The sequence below is a fragment of the Poromitra crassiceps genome (assembly GCF_964638095.1).
Source record: "Poromitra crassiceps genome assembly, chromosome: 3".
NCBI classification, from domain to species: domain Eukaryota; kingdom Metazoa; phylum Chordata; class Actinopteri; order Beryciformes; family Melamphaidae; genus Poromitra; species Poromitra crassiceps.
Genome location: NC_139625.1, coordinates 5,782,338 through 5,808,076, shown reverse-complemented (window position 1 = coordinate 5,808,076; position 25,739 = coordinate 5,782,338). Strand labels below are relative to the sequence as shown.

The 25,739-nt window shown below is 42.6% G+C and overlaps 1 protein-coding gene across 1 annotated transcript; it reads left to right on the top strand.

Moving 5' to 3' along the window:
- Nucleotides 1–24,353, top strand: LOC310773510 (sodium-dependent multivitamin transporter-like). Its single transcript, XM_083633404.1, has 16 exons — nucleotides 1–74; nucleotides 269–735; nucleotides 2,389–2,454; nucleotides 2,981–3,032; nucleotides 3,122–3,189; nucleotides 5,332–5,486; nucleotides 8,647–8,787; nucleotides 12,613–12,742; nucleotides 16,013–16,101; nucleotides 17,135–17,247; nucleotides 17,350–17,420; nucleotides 18,011–18,097; nucleotides 18,190–18,374; nucleotides 19,321–19,427; nucleotides 19,519–19,640; nucleotides 24,128–24,353. Exons 2-16 carry the CDS (start codon nucleotides 388–390, stop codon nucleotides 24,275–24,277), a joined length of 1,884 nt encoding a protein of 627 aa, XP_083489530.1. The 5' UTR covers nucleotides 1–74; nucleotides 269–387; the 3' UTR covers nucleotides 24,278–24,353.
- The last annotated feature ends 1,386 nt before the right edge of the window (nucleotides 24,354–25,739 follow it).

The following is a 25,739-nucleotide window of genomic DNA, read 5'->3' as shown; positions in this document are numbered from 1 at the left end:
ATGATGGCAACGCAGTGATCTGATCCTTCTGGGAAGGAATGGACTGTTGAGAGCTGCTCAACTGGATGACGAGGGTATGTAGCGTGTGTGCAGGCTTGTTTTTAATGCTGGTCGGTTGCGGCGATTTAGTTGTGATTGTGTTGTATAGAAAAAGCTAGATGTAGACTTAGCAAGCTGCAACTTTGGTTTGTGTGTGTGTGTGACATTTAGGTCTGCAAAACAGACACTCTCACACACAAATATTTAATCGGCGTTTCCCTCGTTCAAGGCTGCTTGGATCTCCTGACTGATGGGTGTGGACAAAGACACTTCTGATTCCTCTGAGCTGTGTGACTGGAGGACAACTCGACTTTCGCCGACCGCAGCCGGCGCGCGGAGACTATCGAGATGGACCCGTCTGTCCAGAAGCACTTCGCCGTTGTCGACTATGTCATATTCGCCCTCCTGTTGGCCGCCTCCATGAGCATAGGGGTGTACCACGCGGTTTCGGGCGGCCGCCAGCGCACCACGCAGGAGTTCCTGATGGCCGACAGGAGCATGCGCTGCCTTCCCGTCTCCCTGTCGCTCATCGCCTCCTTCCAGTCGGCCGTGGCCATCATAGGAGTTCCAGCGGAAATCTACACTCACGGCACTCAGTACTGGTTCATCGGCTGTGCCTATATTCTGGGCCTCCTCATCCCAGCCCGCGTTTTCATTCCAGTGTTGTACAGACTGCATCTCTCCAGTGCTTACCAGGTAATAGCCTGTGCCTTTTCTTTTTAGCTGTCACTGATTCAAATGAAGGAGAAAGTATTAGACTTCTAGCCTGGTAGAACATCCTGATCGTGTGATGATCTCACGTTCTGTTTCGCTCGACGTTATCAGTCTGGACCTCCAGACGCTCACATCGATTTCTGTGGGCGGGAGTATTATTTGCCTTGACAGACGCCTCCTTCAGCCAATCAGCGTCGCCAAATCCAATCCAGAGCCACGCGGAAGAATGGTGTGAACGTCTTTTCCGCCAAGAAACTCGGCTGGTGCATACACTCCCCACAGTTTCTCGCCAATTGTACTTGGCCAATTTCCTCCTGCTGCCCCGGTCGCTGCTCCACCCTCTGCCGATCTGGGGAGAGCCGTGGACTAGCACCATGCTTCCTCCGACACATGCGCAGTTGCCAGCCGCTTCTTTTCACCCGACAGCGGGGAGCTTCACCGGCAGGACGTAGCACGTGGGAGGATCGCGCTATTCCCACCAGTTCCCTTCTGCCCCGACCAGGTGCCCCGACCGACCAGAGGAGGCGCTAGTGCAGCGACCAGGACACATACCCTACGTTGTTTTACAGTATCTTGATTTCACATTGTTTTACAGTATCTTGATTTCACGTTGTTTTACTGTATCTTGATTTCACCTTGTTTTACAGTATCTTGATTTCACATTGTTTTACAGTATCTTGATTTCACCTTGTTTTACGGTATCTTGATTTCACATTGTTTTACAGTATCTTGATTTCACATTGTTTTACAGTATCTTGATTTCACGTTGTTTTACGGTATCTTGATTTCACCTTGTTTTACAGTATCTTGATTTCACCTTGTTTTACGGTATCTTGATTTCACATTGTTTTACAGTATCTTGATTTCACATTGTTTTACAGTATCTTGATTTCACGTTGTTTTACGGTATCTTGATTTCACCTTGTTTTACAGTATCTTGATTTCACCTTGTTTTACAGTATCTTGATTTCACGTTGTTTTACGGTATCTTGATTTCACCTTGTTTTACAGTATCTTGATTTCACCTTGTTTTACAGTATCTTGATTTCACATTGTTTTACAGTATCTTGATTTCACATTGTTTTACAGTATCTTGATTTCACCTTGTTTTACGGTATCTTGATTTCACATTGTTTTACAGTATCTTGATTTCACCTTGTTTTACAGTATCTTGATTTCACGTTGTTTTACGGTATCTTGATTTCACCTTGTTTTACAGTATCTTGATTTCACCTTGTTTTACAGTATCTTGATTTCACGTTGTTTTACGGTATCTTGATTTCACATTGTTTTACAGTATCTTGATTTCACATTGTTTTACAGTATCTTGATTTCACGTTGTTTTACGGTATCTTTATTTCACCTTGTTTTACAGTATCTTGATTTCACCTTGTTTTACAGTATCTTGATTTCACTTTGTTTTACGGTATCTTGATTTCACCTTGTTTTACAGTATGTTGATTTCACCTTGTTTTACAGTATCTTGATTTCACCTTGTTTTACAGTATCTTGATTTCACTTTGTTTTACGGTATCTTGATTTCACCTTGTTTTACAGTATGTTGATTTCACCTTGTTTTACAGTATCTTGATTTCACCTTGTTTTACTGTACCTTGATTTCACCTTGTTTTACAGTATCTTGAGCTGCGCTTCAGCAAAGCAGTGCGCATCTGTGGAACTCTGACCTTCATCTTTCAGATGGTGCGTGCTACATTAGACATGCTGAAGCATTAAAATATACTAAATACTTCACTAGAGAGACAAAGTGACCGCCTACTTCCTGCTTCAGCACTGTACCAGAGATTTTCATCCGCCATTCATTTTCCCATGGACATTTCGTAAAATGCTTATAAAAATAGTTTTACTTGGTCAAACCAAACGGTTCAGCGATATTTAGAATCGGGAGAGACCATAGAACATTTCACTCCGACCAAAACTTAAAAAAACAACATCGAAAAAATATTTTCTTTAAATCCGCGATTTTTTTTACGTTTTGGTCAGAGTGAAATGTTATGTGGTCTCTCCTGTTTCAAAATATATCTGAACCATTTGCTTTGATGAAGTAAAACTATTTTTATAAGCATTTTACGAAATGTCTATGGGAAAATAAATGCCGGATGAAAATCTCTGGTACAGTGCTGAAGCAGGAAGTGACGTTCACTTTGCCTCTCTATTATTTATTGCATTCATGCTTCTAGAGAGACTGATTTGTTTGACTGTGCCGCAGGTTATCTATATGGGAGTTTGCGTGTACGCTCCTGCCTTTGCACTCAATGCAGGTATTACAATTTCATATTTTGCATTTTGTTGGTCAATCTGACTGGACAAGGTTTTGTTCAATGTGTGTGTTTATCTATTTTCTCTTTAGTTACAGGATTTAAATTATGGGCAGCAGTCTTGGCCACAGGGCTAGTGTGCACATTGTATACGACTATGGTAAGTTCTTTGGAATTATTTTCATAGTTCACACATGACATTTTAATTTAGTCACTTACTTGAAAAATGAAAGCTGTCCAGGTTGAAACTCATCCAGACTGCAGTCACATCCATTCTCTCATTGCTTTTAATTTAGCATCTGTCTCCTGCTATCAGATGCTTTTTTTTTTAGCATCCTATCACTCCCAACTCGCCTTTCTAGGTTTATGATTTGGGCCTGGTGGGGTGTCATCATCAGGCACAACGTCAGTCTCCAGGCCTTAGGGTGACTTCACCCTACTGCAGAGTCAGACAAGTCCCACCTTCCTCCAATAATTCAGCATTCAGGATCCCAGGGAATTGCATTTCCAGATGGAAAGATCTAACAACTTATTAAAAAAAAAAATCTTTTATTATTATTTTTTTTCTTTTCTGAAATTGATCCCTCATTTTCTCCCCAATTGTACTTGGCCAATTCCCCCTGCTGCCCCCGTCGCTACCCCCTCTGCCGATCTGGGGAGAGCCCTAGACACATGCTTCCTCCTCCTGACGGCGGGGAGCTTCACTGGCAGGACGTATAACGCGCGGGAGCATCACGCTATTCCCACCAGTTCCCTTCCGCCCCGAACAGGCGCTCCGACCGACCAGTTCTCACCTTTATTTTACCAGGAAAATTACTTGAGATCCCAATATCTCTTTTTCCAGTAAGACCTGGCCAAAATGGCAACATCCATAAAAACAAAAAACAACAAGACGCAAACACAACAAGAACATAAAAGGGAATACAGTCATGAGGAGAATTGAATGTGGGTTGGAGCAGTTAAGAAAAAGGGGAGATGAGATGGGGATGGGGGGGGGGGGGGGGTAGAGGGGGTTAGGGTAAAAGGTAGGAATGAGGAAAAGGGGGTTGGGTGGGGAGGGGTTGCATACAAGATATTAAAAACACTTTATACAGAAAAGCAGTGACATTGACCCATCACATTCTTTAAAAAGTCCACGACTTGAGTTTTAAAATCAGGAAAGGTGATGAGGTTAGCTAGTTTTAGGGTTTTTTGCAGTTCATTCCAGGCAGAGGGAGCAGAAAACATGAAGGCCCTTTTCCCAGTTTTGGGTACTGAGGCATGGAGGAAGTCCTGAGAGCGTAAACTGTAAGATGGGTTTGATGTGATGGAGATGTAGGAGCAGAGATAAAGGGGGAGCTTACCGGTGATTGCTTTGCTGAGACTGAGGTAATAGCTTGATTTAGCCTTTTTTTACTACGCAGGTAAATTTATTTCTTAGGCATCTAAAAATGCTCCAGGGAGCCTCAGAGTTAGTCTTCCTTGCCTTGGCCCAGGCTAAATTTCTTTCACGTAGCAGTTTAGATCGGTCCTGAGAAAACCACGGGTTATCCCTACCTTTAACTCTGTGCTTTCTAAAAGGGGCGTGTTTGTCAACAACAGGTAAAAACATATCGACAAAATAGTTCCAAGCTAATTCAATATCGGGTATTAACAAGATCCTGTTCCAGTCAATCTGGTACAGATCGTGCCAAAATCCCTGGTCAGAAAAGTGTTTTGTGTCACGTTTACTAATATAGCGAGCTTTTGCCTTTGGGAGCTTTGTGTCTCTGACACCTGCAATGATGCAATGGTCACTGACGTCATTTGAAAAAATACCAGTTGCGGTATATTTGTGAGGACTATTTGTTAAGAACAGATCAATAAGTGTAGATTTTTCCGGACATTTCACATTTGGGCGAGTCGGGGCGTTTATTATTTGCGTAAAATTCATTGCATTACAATATGATTTAATATGACCAGAGGAGGCACTAGTGCAGCGACCAGGACGCATACCCCCATTCTGGCTTCCCACCCGCAGACACAGCCAAAGTTTGGACGCCCGCCCCGACCGAGCCAGAGGTAACACGGCGGGGCAAACCTGCGACCCTCGTGTTGGTAGGCACTAGGCAGGGAATCTGCCGCTACACTACCCGGACGCCGATTGTGAAAAATAGATTTGATAGATGTTAAATCTTCACACAGTGATTGAGAGCACAAAATCTAAATGAGCGGTGGTATTTTTTTTATTGCCGATATAGATCTTAGTATCTTTTTCTTTTTCTTTTCTTTTCTGGAAGCCCTTGTGTATTCTCCCTGTGTCTGTTTTGTGTGGTGTGGACAGGGTGGGCTGAAGGCTGTTATCTGGACGGACGTCTTCCAGACTGTGGTGATGTTCACGGGCCAGCTGGCTGTCATAGTGGTGGGCATACAGCAGACCGGAGGAGTGTCTGAGGTCTGGAGCAAAGTCTGGGAAGGGAACCGCATCTCCGGCCTTGAGTGAGTCCAGAGTCCGTTTGTGGACGACTGACAAAGATTAGGCCTGGGTGGAGAGAAAAAACATCTGTACAGCAATGTGTACAGATTCTACGATTTTTACAATTCTGAAGCAATTCTGCAAATCCCGATATATATATCTATATATTATATATTATATTTAATATATATATATATATATATATATATATATATATATATATATATATATATATATATATATATATATTATATTTAATATATATATATTATATTTTTATATATATACATATATATATATATATATTATATATGGTATATACATATGTGTATGTATGTATGTGTATATATATATATATATTATATACATATGTGTGTGTGTGTATATATACCGTATATATATATATATATATATATATATATATATATATACACACAGAAACAAAGCAATGGTTTCTCCTGAGTTTTATATATATATATATATATATATATATATATATATATATATAGTACAATATTATTATATATAATATATATACATACATAGATATATGTATAGTTTTATGTATATATGTATATATACAGAATGTGTGTGTGTGTGTGTGTGTGTGTGTGTGTGTGTGTGTATGTATATATATATATATATATATATACACATATACAGAAACAAAGCAATGGTTTCTCCTGAGTTATATATATATATAGTACAATATTAGATTTTGGCACCACACTGTGGTGATACCATGGGTAGTACAACTCATCTTTGCTGCAGTGTGGAACGCTCCATTTCTGTTTAGTAAGGATCTCGTGTGCTACGCGTGCTCGATTCCTGTATATATATATATATAATATATATATATATATATATATATATATATATATATATATATATATATATATATATATATATATATACACACAGAAACAAAGCAATGGTCTCTCCTGACTTTTTTGTTTGTTTTTCTGCATAAATAAAGCCAGAAAAAAGTCACTCAGCGTTACTTGGATTAGCAACTGTAATCTGTTTACTGTTTTGGAAATTGTAACGCCTTACATTACTTAATTACTGAAAAAGTAATCTGATTACAGTAATGCATTACTAAGTAACGCGTTACTGCCCAACACCGACGCTTTCTCATGTATTATTAAAATACTGTGATCACAATTAATTTACACACACACCTGACCAGGCGGCAGTTGGATGTTTTCCAATAACCTTTTTGACAGAACTGAGCCTGTTTACTGCTGTGTGTGTGAGTGTGTGTGTGTGTGTGTGTGTGTGTGTGTGTGTGTGTGTGTGTGTGTGTGTGTGTGTGTGTGTGTGTGTGTGTGTGTGTGTGTGTGTGTGCGTGCGTGCGTGCGTGCGTGTGTGCAGTATTTAAATTCAACTCACTAGATAGAGCCCAGTTATTTCCATGTCATTACTAGTTGTTTCAGAGCACAACAGCAGAGAGCAAAGTGCACCTCATCTGAATTTCCCTGAGGGGACCAATAAAGTTTGATGTTATCTAATAAGGAACGAGGAATGGAAAATAGAATACAATCCTTATCGCTAATGCACATAATAGTACAAATCATGAGTTCCTCACCAACATCCAGACACTATTTTCTTCTGCCATTTTGAGAGAACACACCTTCAACCAGAGAGAGGGAACTTATGTGGAACCATTGGGCAAGCCCGCCCCCTTTCCCCTGAACATGCAGAAGTCTTTGTTTAAGCTGTTATTCCTTGATTGGCCACTTGAGGCAGGACTCAGAAGTCCCGTTGTTCCTGTTAAAATGTCCCACTTTATAACAGCAATTAAACATCTTTATGGCCTGGCCCTTAAAGGAACAGCTCACCCTAAAATCCAAAATATATATTTTCCCTCTCACCTGTAGTGCTATTTATCCATCTATATCGTTTTGGGAGATATCGGGCCGCAGAGTTTCTGCCTTCTGGTCTCTCCAAAAAAGAACTTAGGCAACTTCAACTCATTCAGAATGCTGCTGCTAGAGTTCTAACAAAGAGTAAGAAAGCTGATCATATCACTCCAGTTCTTAAGTCCTTACACTGGTTGCCAGTGTGTCATAGAATAGATTTTAAAATACTGTTATTAGTCTACAAATCACTTAATGGCCTAGGCCCAAAATACATAGCTGAATTGCTCCCACGCTACGAACCGTCTAGAACTCTTAGGTCAGCAGGGTCCAGCTTATTAACTGTCCCTAGGATCAAATCAAATCATGGGAAGGCTGCATTTACCCACTATGCTTCTGCTAGCTGGAACAAATTGCCTGAAGACCTCAGATCTGCCCCAACCTTACTTACTTTTAAAAATAGACGAAGGACTTTTATGTTTACCGTCGCTTTTAACTGCTGACAGCTATTATGCAAACCCAATGAGTCCTCTATAAGTTTGTAGCTATTTTTGCAACTGCTGCGCCTGTTGCTTAATGCACCTTTTATACTCTTTTTTTTTTAAGTGTTGTTGTGATGCTTTTAAATGTCCATTTTATTCTCTTTTATTCTTTTATTTTCCTGTCAACCATTTTATGTGAAGCACTTTGAATTGCCTCTGTGTATGAAATGTGCTATACAAATAAACTTGACTTGACTTGACTTCTCTCCAATACAATGGAACTGGATGGCACTCGGCTTGTGGTGCTCAAGGTGCCAAAGAAATACAATTGAAAAACTCAACAGCCATGTCTCTTTCCAGAAATCATGACCCGGTTACTCAAGATAATCCACAGACCTTGTGATGAGCAGTTTCATGGAGGAACTATTTTCCTTTGACCGGACTACACCCGCTAGCTGCTAGCTAGTTCCTACACGAGACTGCAAAAATAGTTCCTACAGTTCCCCCCCCCCTTTCCTAGTCAGACAGACCTTTTTATGTATTTGGTGTAGTCTGAAGTATGTCTGAAGTACAGCAAATATCAGTCTATCTTGGCTCAAATGTTGACCTTGAGTGTCTGGGGGCGGGGGGGGGTTGCATTTTTCCAAGCCTTGTCTGAGGGGAGGCCCACAGTCTCAGACTTTGAAAACCCCTGCTTTAACACCAACAGTTTAACAGATTCCTGTACATCTATTGAACTTCATAATTACATGTATTCTTATTCTGTTAGTTAGATTGTATGTATGGCTGTTGTAGATCTGTTGTTCTAATCTAAAGTCTTAAAGCTGATCTTTGTCTCTCAGCCTAAACCCAGATCCTACGGAGAGACACACCTTCTGGACCCTGGGGGTGGGCGGAGTCTTCCTCATGTTGTCTCTGTATGGAGTGAACCAGGCCCAGGTGCAGCGGTACCTCAGCGCCCGCTCAGAGAGAGAGGCCGTCAGGTAAACGCACCGCGCCCCATAAACTACAGCAGCTTCTCCCATGGTGTGTTTCCACATGTCGTAGCACAAGTTACAGTTGGATGTACAGTCGTGCAGTGATGCAGTAGGTGTGGTTTGCAATCCATAGATTCAGAGAAGTTGCGGTAGATTCCCTGCCTACCAACACGAGGGTCGCAGGTTCGCGCCCCCGTGTTGCCTCCGGCTTGATCTGGCGTCCATACAGGCGCGATTGGCTGGTGTGTGCGGGTGGGAAGCCGGATTAGGGTTATGTGTCCTGGTCGCTGCACTAGCGCCTCCTCTGGTCGGTCGGGGCGCCCATTCCCTTATCAATGGTTGGATCAACTTTCCTTCCATCACTTCCTGTACTGCTCCTTTTTAGGACTTCCTGTACTGCTCCTTTTTAGGACTTCCTGTACTGCTCCTTTTTAGGACTTCCTGTACTGCTCCTTTTTAGGACTTCCTTTACTGCTCCTTTTTAGGACTTCCTGTACTGCTCCTTTTTAGCACTTCCTGTACTGCTCCTTTTTAGGACTTCCTGTACTGCTCCTTTTTAGCACTTCCTGTACTGCTCCTTTTTAGCACTTCCTGTACTGCTCCTTTTTAGGACTAACTGTACTGCTCCTTTTTAGGACTTCCTGTACTGCTCCTTTTTAGGACTTCCTGTACTGCTCCTTTTTAGCACTTCCTGTACTGCTCCTTTTTAGCACTTCCTTTACTGCTCCTTTTTAGGACTTCCTGTACTGCTCCTTTTTAGCACTTCCTTTACTGCTCCTTTTTAGGACTTCCTGTACTGCTCCTTTTTAGCACTTCCTGTACTGCTCCTTTTTAGCACTTCCTTTACTGCTCCTTTTTAGCACTTCCTGTACTGCTCCTTTTTAGCACTTCCTTTACTGCTCCTTTTTAGGACTTCCTGTACTGCTCCTTTTTAGCACTTCCTTTACTGCTCCTTTTTAGGACTTCCTGTACACTTCCTGTACTGCTCCTTTTTAGCACTTCCTTTACTGCTCCTTTTTAGGACTTCCTGTACTGCTCCTTTTTAGGACTTCCTGTACTGCTCCTTTTTAGCACTTCCTTTACTGCTCCTTTTAGGCCATCCAAGAGGCTGAACCTGTTGTTTTGCATCTGTAGTCTAGTGGCATAATGATATCTGCTCTGTGATATTAGAAACGACCACTTGGAGCACATCATTTATACGAGTTTAAACCTACCGGTACATTTGAAAATAAATTAAATGACATTGGGGGTAAAGATGAACCAAAGCCTGAGCTTGAACTAGATCCAGTGGCACATTCTATCCCACAGCCAAATTGAGTATGTGGGCCACAGCTACGCCGTTTCAAGTGCGATCGGGCTGAAACTTTCAGGGGGGGTGTAAAGGGCACCAGTGGGGGTGACCTGACAGAGCCAGATTTTCTAATTAGCTAATGATGTGATGTCATCGGTGATGTCATCAGTGATGATGTCATAAGGGGGTGCGCGCGCACACACACACGCGCACACACACACACACACACACACACACACACACAAGGAGGCATTGTGACAAGACCGGTCAGTGATGTCACACACACACGATTCATTGTGACAAGACTGGTCAGTAGAGCTGCCCCCTCCAGGTCGATTGGTCGATTGTTTGGTCGACGTGCTCTTGGTCGACGAGATTCACGTTGGTCGAGCAATCGCTCTTGTTAATAATTTTGTAAAAAAATAAATATATATATATATATATATATATATTAGAGCTGTCAGCGTTAACGCGTTAATCGCGCGTTAACTATCGTTCCTATTAACGCCACTAATTTTTTTAACGCGCGATTAACGCATGCACGTTCTGTGATGTTTGAGCCTTGGTCCGCGCCGTAGTTTTGGAAATCAGGAAGCAGTAACGTTGATAGCAAGCAGAAAGAAAGCTCTGTGAGCAGAGAAGGAGGAATAAAATGGGTATATTGGCAAGTTCAGCTTCAAATTGAGAAAGCATTTTGGGTGAGAGAGAGGGAGCGCGTCTGTCTCGTCTCACCGTGGCAGAGAGAGTGAGAGACAGACAGACGGAGAACGGGAGGGGGGGTGGGGGACGAGGGAGAGAGAGAGGCAGAGAAAGCGAGCGAGATGGACAGACAGGCAGTGAGAGAGGGACCGACGGAGAACGGGAACGCGCGAGAGAGAGATACCCAGAGAGAAAGAGAGAGGGGGGAGAGAGCATGCACGCAGCCTCTCCTGTCTGTGGCTGGAGAGATGTAGAGGATCGCACCAATTAACTTCACAGTGCAGCCTGAGAGATGTGTATTCCCAGTAACTAGTAGCAATAATAACAATATTACCAATGGCCAAATACTTACCCATACGAATGATAGCTACCCATATTAATACAACAGTGCATATTTGCACAAAGCTCTCAGGTTTAAAGTAGCCTACCTCGGTTTAAGGTAGATTTAGAACAGATTAAAAAAATGCGATTAATTTGCGATTAATCGTGAGTTAACTATGGAAATCATGCGATTAATCGCGATTAAATATTTTAATCGATTGACAGCCCTAATATATATATATATATATATATTTTTTTTTTTTTTTTTTTTTTTTTTTTTGCAGGCCATGCCAGGCCACCGGGCTACTATAAACTTTAGTTCCAAGGCCAGCAGTAAACAAACAGTAGCATATTTTCATTTTGTTTTAACAGTAACAGTTTTGTCATAACAGTAATTTACAAATTCCCCAGTTACTGAATGGGCTGCACAAGATGTTTTGTGCAAGTGAAGTGAAGTTGCATTTTTCAAAAACTACCTAAGTACAGTAGTCCACACACACATCCAGTTAAGGTGGACTGTAAGTAGACTGTAACAAACACAATGTTGCTGCAATAAAATGGTTGAAGTCAGATGTACAGACTGGAAAAAATTTCTTATATAAACCAGATGTTGACAAAGTTTTCCTTTGGGGACATCATTTGCAGTTGAAAAAGTAAGAAATCGCAATATATCGAAATATCGCAATATTCAATATATCGCAATATCGGCGATATCTCAATATCGCAATACTATCGTATCGTGACTCAAGTATCGTTTTAGTATCGTATTGTGGGCATCTGGTGATTCCCACCCCTAGTAGTCAGTACACTGCACAAAATAAGAAAGAAAAAAAGTACACTGCAAAAAAAAAAAAATGATTTTTTTTTTTTAGACCCCCTTTCGACCAATCGATTGGTCGGAGCTGTGGTCGATTTCTGGTCGACCAGGATAATCTTTGGTCGAGGGCAGCCCTACTGGTCAGTGATGTCATAGTGACATCAGTAATGATGGAGCCGGATTTTCGATGTGATGTCATCAGTGACGATGTCATCAGTGATGTGAGATGAGTCATCAGTGATGAGTCAGCAAACTCTGTCTGTTTCAGCCTTTGTCCCACTGATGATGTTATAGACATTGTCTTATCACATTACTGATGACATCATCAGTGATACAAAAGCAACAGCCTGTGTTTCAAGGCTATATATAGGCCATAGGTGCCCCCTCCCTCTGGAACTCACTCCCAAAACACATCCGAGACTGCACCGATCTGCCCCAGTTCAAATCCTTAGTCAAAACCCACCTATTCAGAACTGCTTTTAATGTTTGATTACTTATTTATGCTATGTAATATATGTTTTAATGTGTTGTTTTCCATGATCTTTTAACCCATGTACTGTAAAGCATCTTCTAGAAAAGCATTCTATAAATTAAATGTATTATTATTATGAGCACTGAGCACCAAAGATGGAGACCACATATCAGAGGAACTTGCAGATGACCACTTGATCTGCTGTCTCTTTGTTCTCCTCTCTTGATGCAGGTCTTGCTACATGGCGTTCCCCTCTCTGCAGTTGGCTCTGGCTCTCAGCTGTGTGATGGGACTGGTCATGTTTGCGCGGTACTGTGGTGAGGACCACTCGGACCAGCTGGGCACATCTTCAGGAGACGCGGTTAGTGGGAGGGGCTACTTCATGTTTGCGCGGTACTGTGGTGAGGACCACTCGGACCAGCTGGGCACCTCTTCAGGAGACGCGGTTAGTGGGAGGGGCTACTTCATGTTTGAGCGTTAAAGGAGAATTTCGTTTTTTTACACCACGGTCCTCATTTCCAGCTTAAAATATGATGTTTTACTCACCCAAATACGTTTGGCTTCATTCGGATGCCCACGGAAGATTTTGAGCTCGGAGTAGTATCCTCAAACAGGCTATAACGAGAGCAAACGGGGCAAGATGCACACGCTCTGTAAATGACACTTTTTCTGTCACATCGCGGTTCATTATGGTTGTAAATATAATTATGAGAACATGAAATCGATATCTAACTAACCATCCTCTGCTGCGAGTCCCGAGAGCCCACTCCGTTTGCTGTCCGGGTGTCCATCACATAGATCACATCTCCCGCTGCTGTTTGTTGTTGTCGATATGTGGCCTGATTCCACACGAGCGTTAATGGAATTGAAACGTCCATAATCTTGACATCAGATAGCTATAATACTGCCAAGCTAGAAGCTAAGCTAACAACAACACAATGGTCAACTGTGATCTGCCCCGGATGGGGTTACAGTGCTTATCTTCTTCTTCTGTGGTTTCGCTGAAGAAGTGTGGTTTCTCTGAAGAAGCAATCACTAGTGACTGAGAGCAGGTCTGAGAGCAGGTCACGTGGGGGCTGGGTTTACCCAGGCTACACCTGGGCAGTAGGCACTGAAGATATGTGGGGGAACACAACCACAGCGCTCAGTGTCCCAGGCGAGAATCGAACTCAGGACCTTCTAACTGTGAGGCGACAGCGCTACCGACTGCGCCACCGTACCCCCCTATAGTGAATGACATGAACAGCTGAGAATTCAGACACCGTTTTCGAAGAGGGCTGTAGTCAGTGTTCATACAAGGTCCTTGAGGTGTTTGGATTTGGAGAGAAAAATGTCAAGTCCGGGAATACCTTGAAAATAGCAAAAAAAATAACCAGGTACTTGAAAAGTCCTTGAAATTCAAATGAACCACATAACACTGTCTTATATTTTGACCAAAGTTTTGTTCAAGTGATTATAATTAAATTGCTCAGAATCATGTTGCATGCAGTGATGGTGCAGCAACTCTGATGTTACACCATGGTGAGCAGCACACCAGAGATGCTCACAAGTCATTTTTTACAAGTCCAAGTCAAGTCTCAAGTCTTTGAGCTTAGAGTCCAAGTCAAGTCTCAAGTCTTTGGTCACAATTCCAAGTCAAGTTTCAAGTCTCTCACGGATGAGCGTTCTATCAGCTGCTGCATGCCATCCGGTCTGCTTAGAACACTGCAGCTAAAACTAAGGAATTCAAAGCATGAACTGTATTATTCTCACTCCTTTATCTATTAGCTTTAGTTGACATTATTATTAGTAGACCTTTCCTTAATATTAATACACACAAAAATAAAGATTATTCACAAGTCCCAAATCTCAAGTCCAAGTCAAGTCTCAAGTCTTTGAGGACAAGTCTCAAGTCACTGTGTGTGTGACTTCAGTGCGACTCAAGTCCAAGTCTCCATCTCTGCAGCACACCTGCAGCTGCTGTGGAATTTCTCATAACCTTTCGCTCAAATAACTTCACACAAGCCCAAACAACAACAATGGCTAAATGTAACGTCAAAATACAGATTGACCACATCAAACTTTATCAGGCACCTGACAGGTCAGCCATTCATGGTAATGTGAAAATCAACATTAGCTCGTACGGACGGTTAGCACTCAGCAAACATGTTAGCAGATGTTAAAACACTCATTACAACCCTAAAAGACTTGAGACCTGACTTGGACCTGCAAAGAAATACTTCTCTGAGTGTGTTTGCCACTTTTTTTCTCTCTCTTTTTTGTACTAGTGTCCCGATTCTCAACTGTGAATTTGATTCACTCCATATAGACCGTTTCAACTCTACAACATAAACATTCCAAATTTCCCCCAGCTCACTTCCTGTTCCAGTGTATGTAAATATTAATAAATCGTTAAATAAAGGAGCAAAAAGAAAACAATAATTTGAGTGTCCCGGAGGCTTTGTAGACCACTGTGTTCCAGATCAGAGGGCGTCTTAACTCCCAGGGGGAGGTCTGACTGCCACGGGTCCACTAGTATTGATAAGAATAGCCGTGATATTTTCATATGCCCTGCTCTATTTCTATGGGCAAAACGAACAAAAAAAGAAAATCTGTGGCAGCGTTTTTGGTGCTCTTAAAATGTATGTTGTTACCTTTTCTTAGAACTGCATTATCGTTTTGAGAGAAATGGTGGTCTCGACCTAGTTTCAAGATGAAGACCAGACACGCTGCCTCACATCATGTGTAATCCTAGCGTGACGACAAGTGTAATCCTAGTGTGATGTCCGTGTGACGCACTTGCCAATATGACGCCGGTAATGTCGTCAGTGCCGAGGCTATGACGTGGCAGTACTTATAGCCATGCTCAGCGTGTCATCGTCCTCTTTCCCTGATCCTTCTGGTCGCTGTACCTGAGCTGATCGCATCCCGTTCTCTGAAAGCTGTGTTTCGCTCATTTTTCAAGTCTCATCCATCCGCTGCCCTGTTCTGTTCCGGCCATCAAGCCATTCAGTCTCCCAGCATCCGCTGTTCTGATCCTCGTTCTCAGCATGTCCACGTTCGAGGCAGGCGCAGTTCCAAGACGATTAAGTGCTATTCCAGCCGGGGACGGCATGCAGCATGCTTCCCATCGTCAGCCCCGAGCGCAGGGGACGCCCGCGGAGCGCGTCTCGGACATTCAGTCGAGCGGCAGGCCCGAGCGCAACGGCTCATCAGGCCGCATCCAGGCCGGTGATCGGCACGAGGGGACGGATGAATGGCCCAGAGGCAGGAGGCGCGTCACTGCGAAGGCCAGAACTAGTTGCCATGCTGCCATGCCATCAGAATTAGTTGCCATGCCGTTTCATGCCATAGATCTTATCGCCATGCCATACTTGAATAAAGCTTGCTTGTTAACTCTACCCTCTGGTCTCTCATGATTGAAATGTTTTCTGGAAGTCACAAAATGCAAAAGAAAAGAAAAACATTTTAATGGTCATGCTGTTGTTTGACAACCATGAAACGTAGTGGCAAATTATGGACACCATGTACAGTACATTTCATACAACTTATTCTTATACAGAAAAAAACAACCACAGATTATGTAGATGACTGTTTTGCTCATATACATTGAATGGGGTTTGAATGTATTTATTGTCCATGTTGTCCACAGATGGTGTTGTACTTTGTGATGGATATGCTGCAGGGTCTTCCTGGACTGCCTGGACTTTTTGTTGCTTGTTTATTCAGTGCAGCTCTCAGGTATGGGGAGTTTCCTAAGAATACAGTTCCAAAGTCACACCCTCTTCCGGGTTAGGCATACGCACCAAGGGATTCTTCCGCCATTCATTTTTCCAGAGACATGTCGTAAAATGCTTATAAAATAGTTTTACTTGGTGAAACCATTTGATTCAGCTATATAGAATCAAGAGATACCATATAACATTTCCATCAGAAAGAAAAAAAAATTGCCTAATATTTTCTTCTGGTCTGGTCTGGTTTGACAAACTAAAACTCTTTTTTTAGAAGCATTTTACTAAATGTCTATGGAAGAAGGAATGTGGGAAAACCCGGTGCATATGCCTAAGCCGGAAGAATTTGGCACTCTATTACATTAAGTTTTGTATTGAACCTAACACTAATACTTGGCTCATATTATGCGTTCATGTGCTGGTGGGAAAGATGGCTCATAATCAGCGTTGCATTCATGTTATTCTGTCGGAAAATCGAACCACAATACAACGAAGTACAATAAACAAACACATCCTGCAGCTTAACACGTTAATAGTGTGTGCTCTTCTTACTGTTGAGTGACACAAAATTGCTTTTATCGCCTTGTTAAGAAAGTTCACCATGCCATCATAACTGAGAAACGCATTTGGCAAAATGTTCTCCGAGTTTCCAATTTAATCATTCTTGAATTGAATCAACTTTCCGACACGTGAAATTTCCAACTAGCGAAAATTTGCTTTTCCGTTGAAATATCCGATGGACAGCACATGGATGCGCAAATACATGTACGGTACACTGTAAATGCACAACGTATAGTAACAATGCTGGCTTCTGTGGCACAGAGCAGCAGCTAATTCTGTTTAGGCATGTTTAAGTGTTATATATATATATATATATACTGTATATATATATATATATACAGTGTATATACAAACAAACAAAAATCTGGCCTGCCGGGGGCGCCAGGCCTGTAGAATGGTAGGGGGAACACTGTATATGTATGTATGTATATATACATTACAGTATATAGTATTTAAAGGATGGCATTGCTCTTGCGTTGCAGCACCATCTCTTCTGCCTTTAACTCTTTGGCCACGGTGACGATGGAAGACCTCATCAAGCCGCACTTCCCCGCCATGACCGAAGCCAGAGCAACGCTGCTGTCCAAAGCCTTAGGTTAGCTCTTTATGCTTTCTATTTGTCTTGCAATCAAAACCAATCCAAAACAGTTATGCCCTTTCTAATATTTTACAATCAAACTTCTGTCAACTCATTTAGCGATGTCCTATGGGCTGCTGTGCCTGGCCATGGCATATGTTACCCACCTGATGGGGGATTCAGTTTTACAGGTAAGCACACAGGCATTTTAATTGTCATTATACTCAAAACTCAGTAAATCCCACACACCGACGTCTGTGTTCTTTCTTTCTTTCTTTTTTTACAAAATATAAGCATCCTTTTTCTTCAAACAGTTCTAAAAGTAAAAAAAAAAAAAAAAGTCAAGAACTGATGATATAGATTCCCTGCCTACCAACACGATGGTCGCAGGTTTGCGCCCCCCGTGGTACCTCCGGCTTGGTTGGGTGTCCATACAGGGACGATTGGCTGTGTCTGCGGGTGGGAAGCCGGATTAAGGGTATGTGTCCTGGTCGCTGCACTAGCACCTCCTCCGCAGTTGCCAGAAGCGGCTGCTAACTGCGCATGTGTCGGAGGAAGCATGTTGCTAGTCTACTGCTCTCCCTGGATCGGCAGAGGGTGGAGCAGCGACCAGGGCAGCAGGGGGAAAATTAAAAGTACAATTGAGAAAATGGGGATAATGTCAGCAAAGACAAAACAATATGATATGAATTGTAGTTTAGATCACAGTTGCAGTATTCTGTGAAATAATCGCACTTAGCTTTTTGTCAACAGCCCTACTCTTGATGTGTTTGACCTCCAGGTGGCTTTGAAAATCTTTGGAATGGTTGGTGGTCCTCTTCTCGGCCTGTTTTGCCTTGGGATGTTCTTCCCGTGGGCCAACTCCACCGTAAGTCGAAGGCTTGTGTTTACGCTGATTGCTTAGCTAATGGGATCTGTCCTCCTGAAAGCTTTTGTTTTCCTGTCCCCCACCGACCCCAGGGTGCGTTGGCAGGCCTGGGGGCGGGCCTGACCATGGCTTTCTGGGTCGGCATCGGGAGCATTGTGACTCGAAGCTCCGCCTCCAGATCCCTGCCTCCGGACTGCAGAGCCGTGCTTCTGTTGGCGAACGCAACCGCTGCCGTTCAAACTGCGCTCAACAACATGACTGTGCCCGCCGCCCTGAGGTGAGACGCAGCGCTGCAGCAACATCTTGGGCAAGACACTTAACCCTCCTTGCCTGGTATGATTGGTATGATTGGTATGAATGTAAGACATGAATGGTATGATTGGTATGATTGGTATGAATGTTGACATGAATGATGATGGTGGTTCGGAGGGACCGTTGAGCGCCAATGTGTGGCTGCCACGCTTCTGAACCACCGGTACGAATGGTGTGAACGAATAATGATTCTGTGTAAGCGCTTTGAGCCTTGGAAAGGCGCTATATAAATCCAATCATTATTATTATTATTATTATCTTTGCCCTGCGGTTGTATAAGAGATGGACTGCAACTAACCATTATTTTTCCACTAGAAATCTCTTGCGCTACGCGTGCTCCACTCCTAGGCCACAGCTCGGCTGCTGCGTGGCCTCGCCTGCCCTATTGGCATGCGCAGTGCACAATTGCTCAACCTCGCATCACTGATGACATCACAATTGCTTGAGTGATCATCACTGATCACATCATGGAGTGCTCGAGTGACGACGTTTCAATTTTTGTCCCACTGATGATGTCATAGACATTGTGACATCATCAGTGGGACAAAAATTTAAACAAACAGCCCACTTCCTCCCTTTATGATGATGATGATTGTCGATTAATTTGTCGATTGTTTCAACTCATCAATTAGTCGTTTAGTCTATAAAATGTCACAAAATGGTGAAAATGTTACACACACAAAAAACCAAGATTTCATCCTCAAATGTCTTTTGTCCTGACCAACAGTCCACAACCCAAAGATGCTTAATATCGTAGAAGACTAAAGATTAAGAAACCAGAAAATATTCACATTTAAGAAGCTGGAACAAGAGCATATTAGTATTTTTTTTTTTTCAAAATTAGTCTAAACGATGAATCGATTATGAAAAGTTGACTGATGGTTCCACCCTCTACCGTGTTCTTTTTGTAGCAGGCCCACGGGGCTGAGAACATTGTATTCGTTGTCCTACATGTGGTACAGCGCTCTCAACTGCTTCACAGTGGTGCTGATCGGCCTGATCATCAGCTTCCTCACAGGTAGGGCCTGATTTCTGACTCCACAATCCAAACCTGTTTTACAATAGATTTGAATGTCACTTTATGCATTTATTTATTCGTTTATTTTGAGGCCCAATGAAAGAAGAGGATGTGACCCCGGGAACCGTCTACCCCTTGTTTGGGAATCTGCTGTTTCTTCTACCTGAACACCTCAAACAGAAGCTGTGCTGTGTGGCTCCGCTGGGGCAGAGAGTGAGTACAACCTCCAGAGACTCTTTCTCAACTGAGATATCCGCAGAAACAAATGTGACACTTCCACTGACAAAATGATCGCTACATTCAGCAATGTTTTTGTGTTCAAATAAGTGTTAAATTGCTCTATATTCTGACAGCAATCACTGAAATAGAGTGTTTGGTCAGTGACTTGAAACCCCCAACCGCCCGCTGTCCTCTATCTCTCTCCTGTAGTCCTGCATGCAGGGCGGATGTATCTCCTGTACTCTATCTCTCTCCTGTAGTCCTGCATGCAGGGCGGACGTATCTCCTGTCCTCTATCTCTCTCCTGTAGTCCTGCATGCAGGGCGGACGTATCTCCTGTCCTCTATCTCTCTCCTGTAGTCCTGCATGCAGGGCGGACGTATCTCCTGTCCTCTATCTCTCTCCTGTAGTCCTGCAGGCAGGGCGGACGTATCTCCTGTCCTCTATCTCTCTCCTGTAGTCCTGCAGGCAGGGCGGACGTATCTCCTGTCCTCTATCTCTCTCCTGTAGTCCTGCATGCAGGGCGGATGTATCTCCGCAACCGTAGACTCGTAGATGCTCACAGATGGCGGCATTAGATTCGGCGTGAAAAATGCATACTAGTCCTTTATAAGCATCGCGATCCAACCTTCCGTTTCCCAGAAAATGTAAACTTTTCTCTGATTGGATAAAACTTGGCGCCGACCTCAAATTATCCAATCAGAGAAAAGTTAACATTTTCTGGAAAACGGAAGGTCAGATTGCGATGCGTATAAAGGACTATATGTATACTAGGGGTGGGGGAAAAAATCGATTCACCTAAGTATCGCGATTTTTAATGTCACGATTTTTTGGATCAATCTTTTATTCCAGAATCGATAATCGCAAATTTAAAAAAAAAAAAAAAAAAATTTGGGTGCTTGCAGTCAGGCCACTCACTGAACAGCAGGCCAGGCGCCGCCTACTGGTTTACTAGTGGTTTTATTACTTTATTAGTTAGTCTGAAGTAATAATTACACTTCAGGGTTAAAGTGGGTGCATCTCATTGTAAAATTGGACTTCAAACGGCCCAAATCTGGCTTCAAACGGCCCAAATTTCACGCGCGTTGGCCCATATCGGCCTGGCCTGCTTGGTATCTAATGCCCGGCCTGAATTATGATCCCAGTCCGCCACTGTTTTTAACTATATCGCCCAGCCCTACTCATGATATATAATATACAGTCTCTAGTGTATGATTCAACTTTTCCCATGTTCTAATCTAGTGTAAAAAAGCAAACAAACTGAAAAAAGAAAAGAAAAAAATAAACAAAAATCGCAATAAATCGTAATATCGAATCGCAATAATCGTAGAATCGCAATACTTAAGAATCGCAATATAAATCGAATCGGCACCCAAGAATCGTGATAGTATCGAATCGGGAGATAAGTGAATCGCCACAGCCCTAATGTATACGGTTGCCTGCAGGACTACAGGAGAGAGATAGAGGACAGCGGGCGGTTGAGGGTTTCAAGTCAATGACCAAACACTCCATTTCAGTGATTGCTGTCAGAATATAGAGCCATTTAACACTTATTTGAACACAAAAACATCGCTGAATATACCTTTAAAAATATAACCCATGATAGAATTTGAATTAAGTAATCAGTTGTCTTGAGATCTCTTTTTACAAAATGCTCACATTTTAGAGGATGTACGGTAGTCAGTTTGTTTGTTTGTTCTTTTAATACTGAGCAATGTCATCAGCAGGGTAGTTAGTAGTAGTCGTGATATGCTCACAAGTCATTCTTTGCAAGTCCAAGTCAAGTTTCAAGTCTTTGGTCACAAGTCCAAGTCAAGTCTCAAGTCTTTGAGGGGCAAGTCCAAGTCAAGTCTCAAGTCCCTATGGATGAGTGTTCTATCATCTGCTGCATGTCATCCAGTCTGCTTAGAACACTGCATAGCTAAAACTAAGCAATTCAAAGCATGTACTGTATTATCCTCACTCCTTATCTATTAGAAGACAGTAGCATCAATTATTAGAGATGACATTAGTAGACATTTCCTTAATTTTAATGCACCAAAAAAAAAAAAAAAAAAAGGATTGTTCACAAGTCCCAAACCTTCAAGTCCAAGTCAAGTCTCAAGTCTTTGAGGACGAGTCTCAAGTCAAGTCTCAAGTCACTGTGTGTGTGACTTAAGTGCGACTCAAGTCCAAGTCTCAAGTCCAAGTCCCCATCTCTGGTGAGTCGAGTCCGGTCTCTCTCTGGCCTGAGTCCGGTTTTGTTGGTCTTGGTCTCGTATCGGACTCGTACTTAATATGACTCTGAATAGGACGTGAATAGGACGAACCAGTGTGACATCACGACAACAACAAGCACTTAGCAGCAGTTAACTAGTATGAAACGAAGGTGAAAATCTGTGCCAAACAAACGTTAATATCTCAAAAACCATACATCGCTTATATTTTGACTGTGAGTGAAGTAGCTCAAGGGTCTGATGTATATATATATATATATATATATATATATATATATATATATATATATATATATATATATATATACATATATATATATATATATATTCATACAGAAAATTATATTCACAACTGATAAACTTATGCGCCCACCGAAATGCTTAGTGACTGGCTGATTGGTGGTTTTCATTTGAGAAAAAAAAGAGTGACTCTTGCCCTCGCTGTGTGTGTGTGTGTGTGTGTGTTGTCTTTCTCTGTCTTTTCTCCTTCATCTTCACATGCTGCTAGTCTTGGATATCACATTGCTATGATACTGGTCATGCAGCCAGACTCTCCCGGCAGCATGGAAACAGGCTGCTGGTAGAAGCTCTGCCGACTACTTCAGTCGGCAGCGGAAGAAAATCCCTTTCCGCTCCCTGCATTGCTCTGCCATTGACATCAACCCGCTCTGATTTCCTTTCCGCTCCCTGCGTGTCGAATCTGTCGATCTCAAATGCCGGCGCCGCTGTGAAACAACAACATCGACAATGCTAGGAAGAAAAAAGGTCCAGAGTGCTCGGAAGTCCAAAACTGGTGTGGTGAAGGTGCTCTTTGGTGAGGATCACAAAGGTTTGAAAAGAAGAAAGGTCCAAGGCACTCTTCTGGCAGAAAGTAAAAAGCATTTATTTACTTTAGATGCTATATCATTTAGAAAAGTTTAAAAACATAGCAAAAGAGCTCGGACATATCCCACACGTAGCGGCACAAACAGCCTTCTTCAGGGTATGGGTAGGCTATCGACAATGCTAGCTCGTTGCTACACGCTGAAAACGATTGGATATGGATTGCGCAATAAAGCAGGCCTGCTTGGTACTTTCGGTGGATGAATCTGGCAAGCGAGACTACTATGGTCCTGGTCTCGAATTGGACTGGTAGTGTTGTGGTCTTGGTATCGACCCCCCTCGGTCTTGGTCTCTGGACCCTCTCTCAACTGGCCCCTGGTCTTGGTCTTGAATCGGACTCGATTCACAAATGACAAAGGACTTGGACTCAATCAAGGCGGTCTAGACCAGGGGTTCACAACCTGGTAGATACATGGAAAAAAAAGTCACGGACCGGTTGTCAATTTTAATGTTTTTAGTTACATATATATTTACTCACCAGGTGGCGACAAAGGGTAAATAACAGCCTTTTGTGTTGTACTGTATGTAGACTATACAGTATTTATGTTTTTGTTTGAACTACAAACATAGATAAACGTCAACTTGAAACTATGTTTCAACTACCACACACTGCCTATAATATTATAGCCTATGTTTATTTTATTTATTTTTTATTTTTTTGGACCGGCTCACGGCCCGGTACCAAATGCGTTGCGGCCCGGTACCGGTCCGCGGCCCGGTGGTTGGGGACCCCTGGTCTAGACTAAAGCCCTTGTCATCAGGTAACTACTCAACTGTGTTTTTAATTAGTAAGTCCCATGTCAAGACTAACCTCGCGTCACCAGGCTCTTCTCAGGGAGAAAGAGCCTGGTCTCCGTTTACAACGGATTTTGTCACTCGGCCTGTTTCCGGCCTAGACAGGAAACAAGCAGCGGAAACAGAATAAGAAAATCAAACAACAAAAATAAAAGATGGACGTACCGAACAAAGTTTTTGAACAAGTTCTTGTAGAAACATCGCGGATTCACAATATCACATATTTTAAGCCAATACAGAAGCTTTTTTTTTAAAAATCAGGCTCTAGCTAACGTAACCTCGCCGCGTCAAGCTAACGGCAACAAAGAATGTTTTTTTTTTGGCGCGCTTGTTTCCTGTTTCCTTGGTTTACGCCCCCAAGGCCAAAAGCGGTGTAAAGCATGTCCAGACTAGTCAAGACTACGCAATGTCTGAGGTAAAACAAGTCGTAGAAATTTTCTGGCTCTTCGCCGTTTTTAAGATAGTTCACAAACCGTGAAGACTGAAGTATTCAAGTCCTAGTTATGAATACGGTAGTTGATGACATCACTCACGTTGTCTACCTGTTCTTTTTGCCGCTGTATTTATGAATTTGTTTGTTTATTACAGCCGTCGACACAACAAAGGCAGCCCTCGCAACACAAGCAAGTCAACGGGCTGTCTGTGGCAGAAGAGGACGACGGCCCTTCACAGGAAGAGAGGGAGAGTTTTCTCCCCAACTCTCACTCAGCTACGGCGGAGCACGAAACGACTGTGTGATGTCATACTCTCTGTCTCTGATGTCACACAGCACATGTCATGGACTAAAGAAAGATGGACATTTTTTGGTTCGTGTTTTTTTTCTTCTTTTTGGCGTGTGGCCTTTGCGATGATGACGAGATCATTTTACATTTAGCACCGTCAACATGAAACGAGACCAAAGCTAAACAGCTTATGTTTGCTAAAGTCAAAGGGCCGTCGAGTTCCTATTATTTTCCCCGTCGGAGAGATTTGATTTCGCCGCCGACTGACATCTGCCATGGCCCCTAAGACAAGCCACATCTGAGCCTTTGCGGGTCTGTTACTGTATTGCTGATAGCTCGAGATCATCAGTGATGAGTGGTAAGGTAAATAGTTTTTATATTATATGGGATTAATCTTTTTGTCAACTTTAAATGTATGACCACTCTGTACACAGATGCTTATAGGTCCAGTGCAATGACAATTCCATTTCTCAGTTTCATGCTATACAAAGGATGGGGGTGGCCAAACTACGGCGCGTGAATTTAGAGAAAAAAAGAAGAAAAATTATGCTTTTTTTCGTTTTTCAATTTTAAAGTTTGAAACAGAAAAACTTTTTTCTCCATTTTGTTTTTTCCATGTAAAACCATTGGAAATGGGTTACTTGAGTAGCCTGACCTGGTCTATTCATTTTTTTCTTTTTCTTTTTTTTTTCTTTTTTTCTATTTTTCTTTCTTTTCTTTACTTTTGTAATACTGAATGTTGGTGAAATTATCTCTGTCTTAACCTGTTGGCACAGGAAAAGATTTGAAAACGTACAGAAATACCCATTGTAATAGGTGAGCACATCAATAAACTATGTGTCATATATTTATTTAGGTGGAAATTAAAAAATTTATGGCACAAGGGTTTTCTGGTCTATTTGACCCCCCCCCCCCCCCCCCCTCCTCGCTTTCAGCCTGAACAGGTTGAAAACTGCCGCACTTTTGTCCCGCGACTCCTTGTATTTTTATGCCTCCGCTGGCGATAGCCAGGCCGGAGGCATTATGGATCTGGGTTGTCCGTCCGTCGGTATGTCCGTACGACGTTCGTTAACGCGATATCTGAGGAACGCCTTGACGGAATTTAATCAAATTTGCCTCAAACATCGACTTAGACTCAAGGATGAACTGATTAGATTTGGGTGGTCAAAGGTCAAGGTCACTGTGACCTCTTGCATGCCATTTTCAAGCTTGTTAACGCGATATCTCAGGAATGTCTTGATGGAATTTCTTCAAATTTGCCTCAAACGAACGTCCACATGGACTCAAGGATGAACTGATTACATTTTGGTGGTCAAAGTTCAAGGTCACTGTGACCTCACACACCCAATTTCCAAGCTCTGTAACGCAACATCTCAGCAGCGCCTTGACGGAAATTTCTTCCAATTTGCCTCAAATGGCGATTTGGACTCAAGAATGAACTAATGGCGGAGGCATAAGTCGTTCTAGTTCTGTATGCG

What these genes read in the sequence shown, in the direction of transcription:
- LOC310773510 (XM_083633404.1), top strand. Translation starts at nt 388, where the DNA reads ATGGACCCGTCTGTCCAGAAGCACTTCGCCGTTGTCGACTATGTCATA. An exon ending in TGGGGGATTCAGTTTTACAG is followed by an intron (nt 17,421 to 18,010) that starts GTAAGCACACAG and finishes TTTGACCTCCAG; the next exon opens with GTGGCTTTGAAAATCTTTGG. An exon ending in TGGCTCCGCTGGGGCAGAGA is followed by an intron (nt 19,641 to 24,127) that starts GTGAGTACAACC and finishes TGTTTATTACAG; the next exon opens with CCGTCGACACAACAAAGGCA.